General features: G+C 43.8%; 1 protein-coding gene across 7 annotated transcripts in view; it reads left to right on the top strand.

Moving 5' to 3' along the window:
* Positions 1–13,621, top strand: part of btbd10b (BTB (POZ) domain containing 10b) — a 115,567-nt gene that overhangs the window by 29,841 nt on the left and 72,105 nt on the right. Inside the window, exon 1 of one of the 7 annotated variants that reach the window (XM_072466191.1) lies at positions 12,667–12,938. The exons of the other annotated variants lie outside the window; for them this stretch is intronic. Within the exon in view, the coding sequence (XP_072322292.1) occupies positions 12,814–12,938 (125 nt within the window). The 5' untranslated portion in view covers positions 12,667–12,813. Of the gene's footprint in view, positions 1–12,666; positions 12,939–13,621 lie in introns of those variants that run through there. 7 annotated transcript variants of the gene reach the window in all.

Genomic DNA, 13,621 nt, shown 5'->3' with positions numbered 1-13,621 from the left:
CAAACTCGTCCCTCTACATGAGTCCTCATCCATCGACCCCACACTGACCTCCTCCCCCACTGCCAACTTCCTGACCTCCACCTTCACCGCCCAGTCGTAATTCAGCCGGCTTGGCAGCTCTAAGCCCACTCTCCATCTGTCTCTCTCCAGAAACACCTTCGTAATCCAGGGTTCCTTACTCTCCCATATAAACCCCAAAATCATCCTGCTGACCCTACCAAAAAAAGATTCGGGCACGAAAATCAGGAGATTTTGGAAGACGAACAGAAACTTCGACAGCACCGTCATTTTAACTGTCTGGACCCGTCCAGCCAACGACGGGGGCAAAAAATCCCACTCTTAAAATCCCTTTCACCCCCTCCACCAAATTTAGCTTGTGCAACTGGGCCCAACTATGCGCCACTCATATTCCCAAGTATCGGAAAATTGCCTGACTACCCGAAATGGCAACTTCTCCAAGCCCTTCCCCTGCACCCGCCTGCTTACTGGGAATAAGTTGTCCTTCCCCACGTTGAGCTTCTCCCCTGAGAATGATCCAAATTCCACTAATACCCCATGATCCTATCAAAATTCTCTAGCGGGTTTGTAATATACAACAAAAGGTCGTCTACGCACAGGGAGATCTGATGCTTCATTTCTCCCCCACTCCCCAATGCTCACACTGTCATTGCCAGAGGCTTGATTGCCAAAGCGATAAGCAATGGAGACAGCGGACACCCTGCCTTGATCCCCGGTGCAGACCAGTATACCCTGAACTAACATTGTTCGTTCGCACACTTGACGTGGGGTCTTAAACAGCAGCCTAACCCAATCTACAACCTCTGCCCAAATCCAAACCATCCCAACACCTCAAACAAATATGCCCACTCAACCCTGTTAAACCCTGTTATGCTGCTGTCACCATAGCCCTCAAACTAGACCCCTTACAATATTCCTACTCCATCCTAACCCACTCTACCCCTTCTCCTTCCCACCACTGCCGCACCTTGTCCACATTCGCCATCCAATAATAATGAAGCAAGTTCAGCATAGCCAATCCCCCTGCTGCTTCTGCCTCTGTAGGAGGGTCCTCCCACCCTCGGCACACTTCCCCACCCATACAAAGTCTGAAATGATCGCGTCCACTTTCCGAAAAAAGGCCTTTGGTATAAAGATTGGGAAAGCTTGAAAGATAAACAAGAACCTTGGCAGAATATTCATTTTCACCACTTGGATCCTCCCCGCCAACATTAAGTGCAATTTATCCCACCTCTTAAGATCCTCCCTAGCCTCCTCCACCAGCTTTAAGTTCCACTTATGGAGCCCTGTCTATTCCCTCGCTACCTGAATCCCCAGATACCTAAATCTATTCCTTGCAACCATAAATGGCATCCCCTCTAAATTAACCCGCTATGCCAGCTCATTCACTGGGAATACCTTGCTTTTCCCTACACTCAGCTTGTACTCAGAATGCTCCAAACCTCCCCAGCAGGCCCATAATCCTTCCCACACTCTCCAAAGGATCTGATACATACAGCAAGAGGTCATCGGCAGAGAGCGACACCCGATGCTCCCCCTGTCCCCTCGTAATCCCCCACCATTCTGCCGACCCCCTGAGAGCCATTGCCAATGGCTCTATGGCCAGCGCAAACAGCAGCGGTGACAGCGGGCACTCTTGCCTCTTCCCTCTGTGTAAGTCAAAGCTTTGTGAGCTCACATCATTCGTCCTCACCCTCCACCTTTGCCTTCAACGTTTTACAGAGTTCCCCTAGGAGCGCCACCTCCGCCCCCAGAATCACCACACGATCGCTGTGGTCCGAGATCACTCCTTCAATCTCCCAAATCTGTGACCCCTGCACCTCCAAACACTTCTCCACCCGTTCCAAAGATCTCTTCAGGGGTGCAGTCGCTTCTTCAATGGCCTTTGCATGATCCTCCTGCATTTGTTTCCTCTGCTGCTGGAATTCAGCTTTAACAAAGGCCATCAAGTCAAGTTGAAACCTTCCAGCTATCTGCCACTTTCATGACGACTATTCTAGATTAATTCTTCCTTCCAAAAGAAAATCCGTCATTTATTTCTGATCTTTAAGACCACATTTGATTCCAGCAAGGAATGTAACTTTTGATATATTTAAAAATAATGCTGCTTTATTTGCTGCTCTTGTTTTGCTTCCTTAGCATAATCCTTGTCATCAGTTTATTTGATCATCTTATAGCACTTCAATTTCCCTCTTAACACATTCAAACTCTCATCGCCCAACCATTGACTGACCAGCCCCTCATTTTCCATATAATTTCTGTCTTCATGTAGCATCCTCATGGCACCTTTGTTTCCTGAGGGTTGTTCATCGTGGCTGAGTAATGTCTCAGTATCACATTGGGACAAGTAGAAGAGGCAGGCCGCAAGAACTGCCTCCACAATTTGGACATTACACCATGCTGGTGTTATTAGGCACAATTCTCGCACCAAACAAACTATCCAGCACTGCACAATATTTCTGCAGCTGCAAATTTGCTGCAACCCTCCTTCCCATCCATCCCAGATGCCTTTATCCCTAAGCAAAGACCATGCTGTCTTCTATCGCAGTCGTTCTCCGAATGTGGGCCCAGCTTTGCTTCTTTCAAATGAAGGGCTGCAGACTTGGTCATAGCTGATACACGGTTTGCTTAGTCATCTATCATTGGGGCCCTTCTTAAACCTCTTGACCCAAGAAGTGTCCAGCTGCTCTTTCCACCTCCCCCCACTTCCTCTTGCCCATCAAACTCCATCCCTGCCCCCACGTTCGCCTCAACCCTGAAAATGTGTCTTCCTTCTCTAGTTTTTCGCTCCTGTGTCTCCTGCTCACCCATCACTGCTGTCTTCATTGATCTGCATTGGCTTCTGATCTCCCAGTGCTTCAGATTAAAAAATTGCAATTCTTCTATTTAAATTCATTCATAGTCACGCGTTTCCCTATCTCAGTAATCGTTTCTGGCTTTCTTCCCCTTCCCTCTCCGTTCCTCTAGATTCAGGTCTTTTGTTGTCATCAGCCTTTCTCCCACCATTGACGTCTCCTTCAACTGCTTAGCAGTTTTCTTTCAGTGACCCCCTCTCCTTTAATACCCTCATGAGATGAGGAGAAATATTTTCTCTCTGGGGGCCTGTTGGTCTGTACCATGCTCTTTTTTCAGTGCAGTGGAGGCTGGGTTGTTGAATAAGGCTAAATTAGATAGATTCTTGACTGATATGGGAGTCAAATATTATAGTAGGATATGCAGGAAAATAGAGACCGCAGTCAGTTCATCCATAAACTTATCAAATGCGGAGTAGCTTGCCTGGCCAAATGGCTTACTCCTGTTCCTAATTTGTATGTTTATACTCGCCCATCTTAATTGGGTATCCATTTTCTGATTATGCCTGTAACATATTTGGGGATGTTTTCTATGTTTAACGAACTATGTAAATACAGCTTGAGACATTACTGTTGTCAGCGCATTGATCATCCAACGGTGTAATTCATGCTGATAATTCTGCAGTGCTGTCTCAGAATGCCAGGGATCCAGGTTCAATTCCAGCCTTGGGTGACTGTCTGTGATGCTGTGATGTTTGTATGTTCTACACGTGCCTGCGTGGGTTTTCTCTGTGTGCTCCGGTTTGCTCCTACAGTCCAAAGATGTGCAGGTTAGGTGGATTGGCCATGCTAAATCGTCCTTTAGTGTCCAAAAGGTTAGGTGGGGTTGGGTGGGTTATGGAGATAGGGCAGTGGCGTGGGCCTAGGTAGGGTGCTCTTTCAGAGGGTAGGTGCAGACTCGATAGGCCGTATGGTCTCCTGCATTGTAGGATTCTATGATTCTGTGATTAAAATAGTTAATGTTCAGTATCCTAAACCTATTTCAAAGTTGTGTCTGATATTTACAGACTTTGATGTGTTTGGGAGCAATGCAGCTAACTTTGAATTGTGTATTGGATAAAATAAACCATGTGACCCAGTGCTAATGCCTTGTCCCCTATGAAATTTTCTCTACCGTTCTTCCTCCTGGTTTTATTTCTTAAGTGGTTTTCTCCACTGTAACAAATTTGGAACAAATCTATTTGACGTCCTGACTCCGTGTAAAGTCAAGCATTGTTCAATTCCCATTCATACTCTGCACAAGCCTCAAGCATTTCATACCGTGCGCACTTTGCCTGATGCTCAAAATGAAAAATGCAAGACTGCTGTGTCGCAATTAAATTCATACCCTTAATTTGGAGATGCTCGGTGTACTTTAGCACACTGTTACATTTGGAATGCATGGGAATTAATGAATTGCCAATCAATGAATATTAGATGATTGCGTGAGTTAACATCTGATTCCGGTCATCACACATCAGTGACCAGCGTGACCCCAGGCATTCCGCTGACTTGAGGTTTCACAATCAGTTGGGTGCTAAATGATAGATAATTGCTCTAAAAAGGTAAGTAGTAATAATAATAATAATCTTTATAGTGTCACAAGTAGGCTTAGATTAACACTGCAATAAATTTAGTGAAAATCCCCTAGTCGATACACTCCAGCACATGTTCAGGTTCACTGAGGGAGAATTCAGAATGCCCAATTCACCAAACAAGCACTTCTTTCAGGACTTGTGGGAGGAAACCGGAGCACCCGGCGGAAACCCGCATAGACAGGGGGAGAGCGTGCAAACTCTGCAGAGACAGTGACCCAAACTGGGAATCGAACCCAGGTCCCTGGTGCTGTGAAGCAACAGTGCTAACCACTTTGCTACGATGCCGCCCCTAGTAATTAGGGGCTTGGAGCTTAAAGTATTTTGAAGTGCATAATTTATTTCCTAGGTTAGAATTGTAGTTTTTTGAAACTTTATTTAGCCAAGATGAGTTGAGATGTCCCCAGATCTGAGACCGTTTTGCTGCAGCATAGACATTCTTGTGTGGATTATGTGATCATTATCATAGAATCCTTACAGTGCAGAAGGAGGCTATTTGGCCCATTGAGTCTGCATCGACCTTCTGAAAGAGCACTCTACCTAGGCCCACTCCACCGTCCTGTCTCTGTAACCCTGCGATTTGATCGTGGCCAAGCCACCTAACCTGTACATCATTGGACTATGGAAGGGAACCCGCGCAGACACTGGGAGAATGTGCAAGCTCCACATGACAGTCACCCAAGGCCATTGTTCAGCCCAGGTCCCTGCCACTGTGTCACGGTGCCACCCATGACATTAGTCTTGTGAGACCTAGCTATGTGCAGATTAGCTGCCACTTTTCCTACACAACTACATTTTTTCAAAAATAATTATTGATTGTCGGTGGGGTGCTTTGGGGTATCTACGGATCTTGAAAGGTGCTATGGAAACATAAGCATATAACACAGAAATTTGTCTTGATGCTGTAGAATTCTTAAAATTTTAATGTCATCTTGCAAAAGTTTCAATATAAAACCAAAAGCGTGCCAAGAAATATGGGATGACAGTTTTATGGTGGGTGAATTGTTAGATCTTATTTTATTAACTGAGATTTTGTGAACCAGATCTCTTGTGCTGTTTCTGTAATGAGACCTGAATATATTCAATTCCACTTGTGCCAAATGAGACAATGGGATTTTTACTGGGCTTTCTATTTTTCTATGTAACAGTCAGTTGGTATAGTTCTTATGAATTGGATGAATACACAAAGGAAGAAAATTCACAGGGGTGTCAGCAAAGAGAAGAGGAATGGGTGTACTTGTCGGATAGCTCTTTCAAAGAGTCTGACGAGGGGAGGCCATTTAATCCCGAGAGTCTATCCGCCATGCATTGAGATTGTGGCTGATCTGTGACTTAACTCCATTTACCTATATGCCTTTTCCCCATACCCTTTAAATGTCTTGGGTTAACAAAAATATGTCCATCTTCGATTTAAAATTAAAAATAGATTTAACATCGGCTGCCATTTAGGGAAGAGAATTCCAAACTTCTATTATCCTTTATGGAAATGTTTTCAAATTTCATTCCTAGTTCTAATTCATTCTGTGATTCTGCGTAAACTCCAAATCATTGGCTCTGCTTATGTGCGAAGTCGCTTTTTACAGCGTGAATCACTTCAGTTACTTGTAGCTTTTCAGTTCCCCCTTACTATACCTGCTTTGTGATATTTGCAAAACTGAAATTCTCTATGAAGTTTGAACTATTTGTAAATGTTTGCAGCCTGCTGACTATTTCATGCCTGCTCTATTATTTATATCATCCCCCCCCCCCCCCCCCCCCGTCCCTTTCCAAATCATTAATTTGCTGTTTGCTTTTCATGTAGCTGCCAACTTTGCTGTACATTGGTAGTATAACCATAGTCATTTTGTTTGAAAGGAGGGTTTTTAATAAATAAGCTGAAGACCTTGAGTACAGATGTGCATCTGCAATTTCGTAATGAACATGCTTGTTTTACAAAGCTTGTTGTACTCTGAGGATGGCTCTTCCTGCAGTTTTGTGAGGTTTTGTTGTGATGAGTGCCATGAAGTTGGTTTATGATAAAATAAATGTATATTTTCATTATAAAATTGCTACTGAAAATAAGTGGAAACTTCAGTTACATGTAGCTTTGTTTAGGCTCAGGTGATCATGTGATATTTTACCAGACTATTTGCATGTCTTGTAATTAACTAAACCCATCATCATCGCATTCAACGTAACTATTGGTAAGTTTAATTATACATTTATGTACGTGTTGTGCAATTATAGGACCATGGAAGTAACGGTTTGGTTAAGTAATCTGCATGATAATTGTGATACTTGCTCCATATCATCCATGTTTGCAGAGCAATATAATCCATTACATGAGTTTCTGTAGTTCTGTAAACTTGGATTTGGCAGGATAGTGTGTGAGGAATGATTTGAATAACTCTATTTAAAAGGAATAAATTGTTACTCTGAGGCCTTTGGGACTAAAGCTGCTCTGTAAGTGCAAGGGTGGCCGGTGGCACAGTGGTTACCACTGTTGCCTCACAGCGCCAGGGACCCCTTGGGTGACCATTATGAGTTTGCACCTTCTCCCCTTGTCTGCATGGGTTTCCTCTGGGTGCTCTGTTTCCTCCTAGTCCAAAGATGTGCAGTTTTGGTGGATTGGCCATGCTAAATTTCCCCTGGGTGTCCAAAGATGTGCAGTTGGGTGGACTGGCCAAGATCAATGTGTGGGGTTAGAGATAGGGCAGGGGAAGTGGGGCTAGGTCGAGTGCTCTTTCGGAGGGTTTGTGCAGACTCGACGGGCTGAATGGCCTCCTTTTGCACTGGGGATTATATGGATTCTATGTTGATGTTGAAACTCTATGGTGACTGGGATGACTATCCACAGTTCCCATTAGGGAGTTTCACATCTTGTTGGGTGAGCTGCTCTTAAAATGAGCTTTGGATTAGTGTCAAATTCAGTGATCTGTCCATTCGTCAATGAATGGGCAGCACGGAGGCACAGTGGTTAGCACTGCTGCTTCACAGCTCCAAGGATCCGGGTTCAATTCCGGCTTCGGGTGACTGTCTGTGTGGAGTTTGCACTTCCTCCCCATGTCTGCGTGGGTTTCCTCTTGGTACCCGGTTTCCTCCCACATTCCAACGATGTGCAGGTTAGATGGATTGGCGATGATAAATTGCCCTTAGTGTCCAAAAGGTTAGATGGGGGTACTGGGTTACGGGAATAGGTTGGGCTTAAGTCGGGTGCTCTTTCCAAGGGCCGGTGCAGATTTGATGGACCGAATGTTCTCTTGCACTGTAAATTCTATGATTCTATGAATGCCTGATTTGATTCTGAACTAATTCTGTAATGATGTAGTAAGAAAAGTAAGGTAAAGTCATCATCGTCCCAGATGATCTTTGGCTGCGAGCTGACTGGTGGTGATTTATCCTGAGAATCACCACACCTCGGGCGAGGGGCAAAATTTAGAAGGCGAGGCCTTCATGAAAATTTTTTGATGAGTTAGAAGGCTTTGGGCACCATAAACTCCATTCATTTATCGATTCAGAAAGCCTCTAATCTTCCTTATTTCAGTGTCTAATTTTTGACTAATCCATCTAGTCAAACATCCCGTTGATTTTTAATTTTGGTGTGAAGAAGTACTTGCTGACATGGGTCTTGAATTTTACCTTTTACTAGTTTGCCGCTGTATCACCATTTCCTTTAATGACTCTCTTGAGTTTGTGAGCATGCTGCATTGCTAGTGGAAGGTTTTTGCACACTACGGTTGATCTGTAGTGGGGACATTTGTTTCTCGGCGAGTTACTCTGATCTGTTGGGGGCAGGGTGGGTGGAGGGTGAAGAAGAAATGGATTTATTACTTTCACACATGAAGATGATGTTAATGAAGGGGGCGAGCACTGCATGTGTGGAGAGCTGATAAAAGTCTTGACTAAAGAAGCTGCCCACTGCACGGAAGACCGGAGAAAGTGACCCAATTTAAAGCAGTGATGATGTGATAGTGGTTTCAGGACACCTGGAGGGTGATTATGATGTTTAGCTGACCAGATTGGAGCTGTTTTAAAGGTCAAGGTGCTCCCATGCTGTAAACCCTAAAATCAGTTTGTGATTAATTGCGTTTGGTATTTGCAAATGGGCAGATGTTTGCAAATTTGCTGCTCCAGGTCAGGACCAAGCACTAAGTGAAATCCCCCTCTGAACTGTGATGTCTAAAGAGCTAAGTTTGCATTGTACGACTGATGTGAGATGTTGACAAACGACTGCAGGAAAATGATGGTAGTGTATCTTTAAAATGATTAAAAGTTGATTGCAATTGTCATTGTTACAGTTCTTTAGGTTTCTAAATAGTCCCTAATTTGATAGAATATTGGGTATATAATGCAGAATATCCTAATATACAGAAATAGCTTGCTGAGATTGTACCAATCTGTTCAATATACCGGTTTCAAATTTTCCAATCTACTGATTTGCTTGTCTAATATTGTAAAATAGTCAATTGATGGACTGTTTATCCATGGTTTATCTTCCCATGGTTTAATGTGAAGATAGAATAAAACTGTGACCTTCTTGATGGGAGTGGCATAAATTTAGGTACAGATATTATGGGATACGTGAACAGAACTATCGTCAGCAGTCCTTCGGTTTGAGGATGATACCGACTCAGGTTCCCAAGTCAAACGTATATCTTTGAGCACATGAGACAGAATGTTGCATGAGGTAGTGGGATGCAGGATTTGGTTCCTTTTCTTCCTTCTCTGCCACTCGCTTCCTTATCATTAAGACGTTGTGACTAAGTGTGACATTGCTTGATGGATAAGTTGTCGCCATTCTGAACGATTGGTAGAAAGCCTGGCCAGTCATTGATATCAATGCTGCCGCGCTTTAAGGGGTGTTTCCGAACCTTGAAGTGTTTTCTTTGTCTTCCTCTGGAGTGTTAGCCATTTGAAAGATGAGAAAACAGGACCTATGGGAAGTGCTCGACATATTCCAGTCGTGCCTTCAACATATGGGAAGTGGTATATTTGGCTGACAAGGTATGGGTTCATATGAGTTTTCTGACCATTGCTGTATTTTATGAGCAGGTCAAAATAAGTAACAGAAACGATTGTGATTGGTTTTAGAACCATAGAATTCCTACAGTGTGGAAAGAGGCCATTTGGCCATTGGGAGTCTGCACCGACTCTCTGTAAGAGCACCCATCCAGGCCCGTAATCCCACCTAACCACATCTTTGGACACTTTAGGCCAATCCACCGAACCTGCACATGTTTGTGGGAGGAAACCCATGCAGACATGGGGAGAATGTGCAAACTCCACACGAGCAGCGACCCAAGGCCGTAATCTAACCGGGGTCCCTGGCAGAACCTATAACATGTTTGAAAGGAAACTAGTTGAGTATTTCAACTGGAAGAGTAGGAAGTGGTTTTGCAGTTGTTGGCGGGTCAGTTTTCGGGTGGAGAATACTGGTACATTTATGAATGTCTGCCATCTGGGCTCAAATTTTTACATTGATCAATTCAAAATCTGTTGCTTTCAACAAGCAGGACGTTAGTTTAAATTAATTTTACTTTGTAATCTCTTCACCATTAACTCCTTGACAATTTTTGCCACTACTTAATGTGCAGTAAATGAGTTGAATGATCAGGGTCACTATCTTGGACATGCAGAATTCCAATTTTGTTTCCAGAGGATTACAAGATTTCTACTAGTATTTTGGGAATTGTGTTGTTTGCATCTGTAATTAATATTCTTGAGTTCAGAAATTCCGGACTGAAAAATCCAAACAATATAATCAGGGAATGTTGCATTGTCAGATGTGCTGTCTTTTGGGTGAGACATTAAACTGAGATGCTGTGCCTCCCGAGGCAAATATAAAAGATTTCAAGGCATTATTCAAAGAAGAGCAGACCGAGGCAATATTTACCCCTCATCCAAATTTACTGGAAGTAATTATCTTGATTGTCAGATTGCCGTTAGTCAGACCATGCTGTGCACAAATTGGCTGCCACAGTTCCTGCCTATAAAGTTGACTACGCTTCAAAAATATGCTTCATTGGCTGTAAAGGGTTTGGAATGTTCTGAGGTTGTGAAAGGCTCAATAGAAATGTGAGCCTTTCACTACCTGCTACTTCTATCATTGTTGCCTTTTACTCTTTAAGTAATGGTTTTCTACAGCTCTCATGCCTGTCCTTTTTCTCCTCCTCGGCCAATCTCTCCGTAGCTCTTCCTCTTTGGCCTGTCTGCTTCTCCTTGGCTCCTCCTCCTTTTCTGCCTGTCCTTGACGCCTCCCCTTTCTCTGTCTACTTTTCTTTGTCGCCTTAGCCACTTTTCCCATTCTGCCTCCTCATTTCCTCCTCCTTCATACCCTCTAATAACTGCAGTAATGGCTGAGGGTCGAACAGGTCAATAGTTTTAGGTATTTTAATCCGAATTCAATTTGAATCGTATTCTTCAGTGTCATAGTAAGAGGTCTTGTGGCACAGTGGTAGCATCTTTGCCTCTGAATCCTGTTGCTAACTTTTGGTTGGCTCTTAATTCGTAATTTGCTCTGTTTGTTTAACCTTTGCTCTAGAGTCGCCAGGTATCTTTATGATACCGCCACGAGGTTCAAGTTCAAGTAATGATCAATAACTCAACACACCAATTAGTAAGATTCAAATCAAAACACATTTATTATACACAGTAAATCACTACTCATGCATAAACTCTACTTTCTAGACTATTCCTATCACTAAAAGGCCTATACTTAGCTTCAGACTGGCCCACCAGGTCAGGGGAACAAATGACCTTTCGTTCAGGTCCTGAGTCTGCAGGATTCAAAAGCTGGTATGGACTTGTAGCTAGGAGCGCCTATCTTGTAGCGAGCGTTGACTGGAGATTTACTTGGTTGATGCGGCAGCTTAGACAGGTCACTCTCACGGGTTGATTCAAGTTGCTGAGTGACCCTGTCAAAGAAGGACAATTTGAACTTGGGGGCTTTGCTTTATAGTCCCCAGGGGCTTCCCGCCCTTCGAGGCAGACCCCGTACCTGGTTCCAAATGATTGGACTGCGTTCCGGTCATTTGGATCGATTTCTCCAATACTGGAGTTGTTCCCTGATCACTGGGCGGTCCCTAAATGTCCGTTGGCCTTCCTTTGTCTTGGCTCCTGCTGGCGCCGAGGAGTCTGGCTTGGCCTTATTCACCTGAAATGTTTCCATTGTGCCTGGGAATCGCTCATTATTATGCAGATGGCTGCTGGTTTCAGTGCGTCTGGTTTTTGCAGGTCTCAATACACATGATTTCTGCACTTGCTGGTCTTTGCCTGTGTTGGCTGAATTTCCCTTTAGTCTTTGCGGTTCTCCATTTTAAGTCGGGAAGTGGCCAACCCAGGTGGCTACAACCCAAAGCTCCAGATTCGCTTCTTACGTCAGGACTTGTTGGCCACAGAAAGAGCATTCATAACGCGGTTCAATGGGCTGATAATTAGCTCAGAAACCCTTCCACCGCTTCCCCAAAGAGAAAAACGTGCTTTTGTGAAGATATGCTGAAACAAAATGTCATAGTACGTGCCTTGCACCTGTGAAACCAGTGGACAAGCAAATTGTTACGTTATCATCATGAAATTTAAATGTGCAGCAAAACGTATTGGACATTATTGATGTGCAGAATTCTTTTTCCGGGGCTTTGGGATGCACCAGAGATGATTATTATTTATTATTTAAGTGGGACTAATTAGAAAACTCTGCGTCAGTATGAGCACAATGGGCTGAAGGATGGTCATCTTGTGCTGTATGATTCAAAGAGATTTTATGAGCATTCATTTTTCTTTAACTCAGTTTTTTGAACAGTTCCTTACATTCCTAGGATGTGCGGTTAATTATAAAATGTATAGAATTTGCACATGGGTGTTTGAGGACAAATTGTGAATCATCCAATTTTCTTGGTGGATGAAACAAACAGTTGGTGGGCCTGTTTTGAATTTTTCATTACACTTTAGTCAAGGCAACTGACTAATGCACAGTGAAGAAATGCTTGACAGATGGTAACAGAAGCAGCTGGTAGCTTACCAGGGAGAGAAACGGAGGGAAAAATCTTATTTGGCATCTTATGTCAAATTGCACCACCATCACCCCTGCTTGGAGTTGGAGTAATTGCAGCCACAAATGCAGAACAAAGACCAGTGAGGGGGAAGGGTTCCAGACGTCAGCACCTGCACGGCAGCACTCCTCCCAGTCAGCAACTACCACAGAAGTGATTTGGAATTTGCGGCTGTGATTTTCATGTGTGAACTGAGAGATTACTCTGACAATCAGGCAGCACAGGAGCTAAAAGCTCCGAAGGCGGCTAAATGATGCAGTGGTTTGCTGTTGGCTCCCGCAGCTCATAAATAAGGCAGGGGAATGACGAACAGGGTCCTGGAAATGCCGAGATTCAAAAGTGATGCCCAAGGATGCTGCGAGTGCTGCATTCTTTCCACAAGTGCGACTGTTCTGGGTTTTGCACTGGTCTTGCATTCAGAAATTTTTGGCCTGCTGCTTTCTCCCAGTTACATGTAAAACATCAAGGTATGTATATCAATCTGAATACAAAATTGTAATATTTGCATCAGACTAATATAGATTTTGATGTAGAACTTCATTGCGATCCTCCCTGTGGCTGGTTATGAAAAAGAGTCACTGTAAACTAGTTGGCACAGAATTGGGAACAGCTGAAATCAGTTATTCAGGAAGAGATTGAGTTCCTGTGTTAGGACTGAAAAATCTGTAACCTTAGCTTTATCTCAGTGGTAGCTCTGAGACCTCTGCTTCTGGTGTCATTGTGTTGGACTGCATTGGTTCAGTTTTTTAAACATAAATTTAGAGTACCCAATTCATTTTTTCCAATTAAGGGGCAATTTAGCATGGCCAATTCACCTAGCCTGCACATCTTTGGGTTGTGGGGGCGAAACCCAAGCAAACACTGGGAGAATGTGCAAACGCCACACTGACAGTGACCCAGAGCCGGGATCGAACCTGGGACCTCGGCGCCGTGAGGCAGCAGGGCTATCCCACTGCACCACCGTGCTGCCCTGCATTGGTCCAGTTTAATAATCTTTAACCTTCACTGCATTCAATGGGGGGGGGGGGGGGAAGCATTGCTGACCAGATTATCCCTATTTTCTTTCACAAGTCCACACTTAGGTTTTACAAATGTTCTGCTTGTTGAGATTGAGTGCTTTGTGTTTTTTCACATTCAAAGGCTGCGAGCT

This window comes from Scyliorhinus torazame, chromosome 10 (assembly GCF_047496885.1).
Source record: "Scyliorhinus torazame isolate Kashiwa2021f chromosome 10, sScyTor2.1, whole genome shotgun sequence".
Classification (NCBI taxonomy): Eukaryota; Metazoa; Chordata; class Chondrichthyes; order Carcharhiniformes; family Scyliorhinidae; genus Scyliorhinus; species Scyliorhinus torazame.
This window is presented reverse-complemented; position numbering and strand designations above follow the sequence as displayed.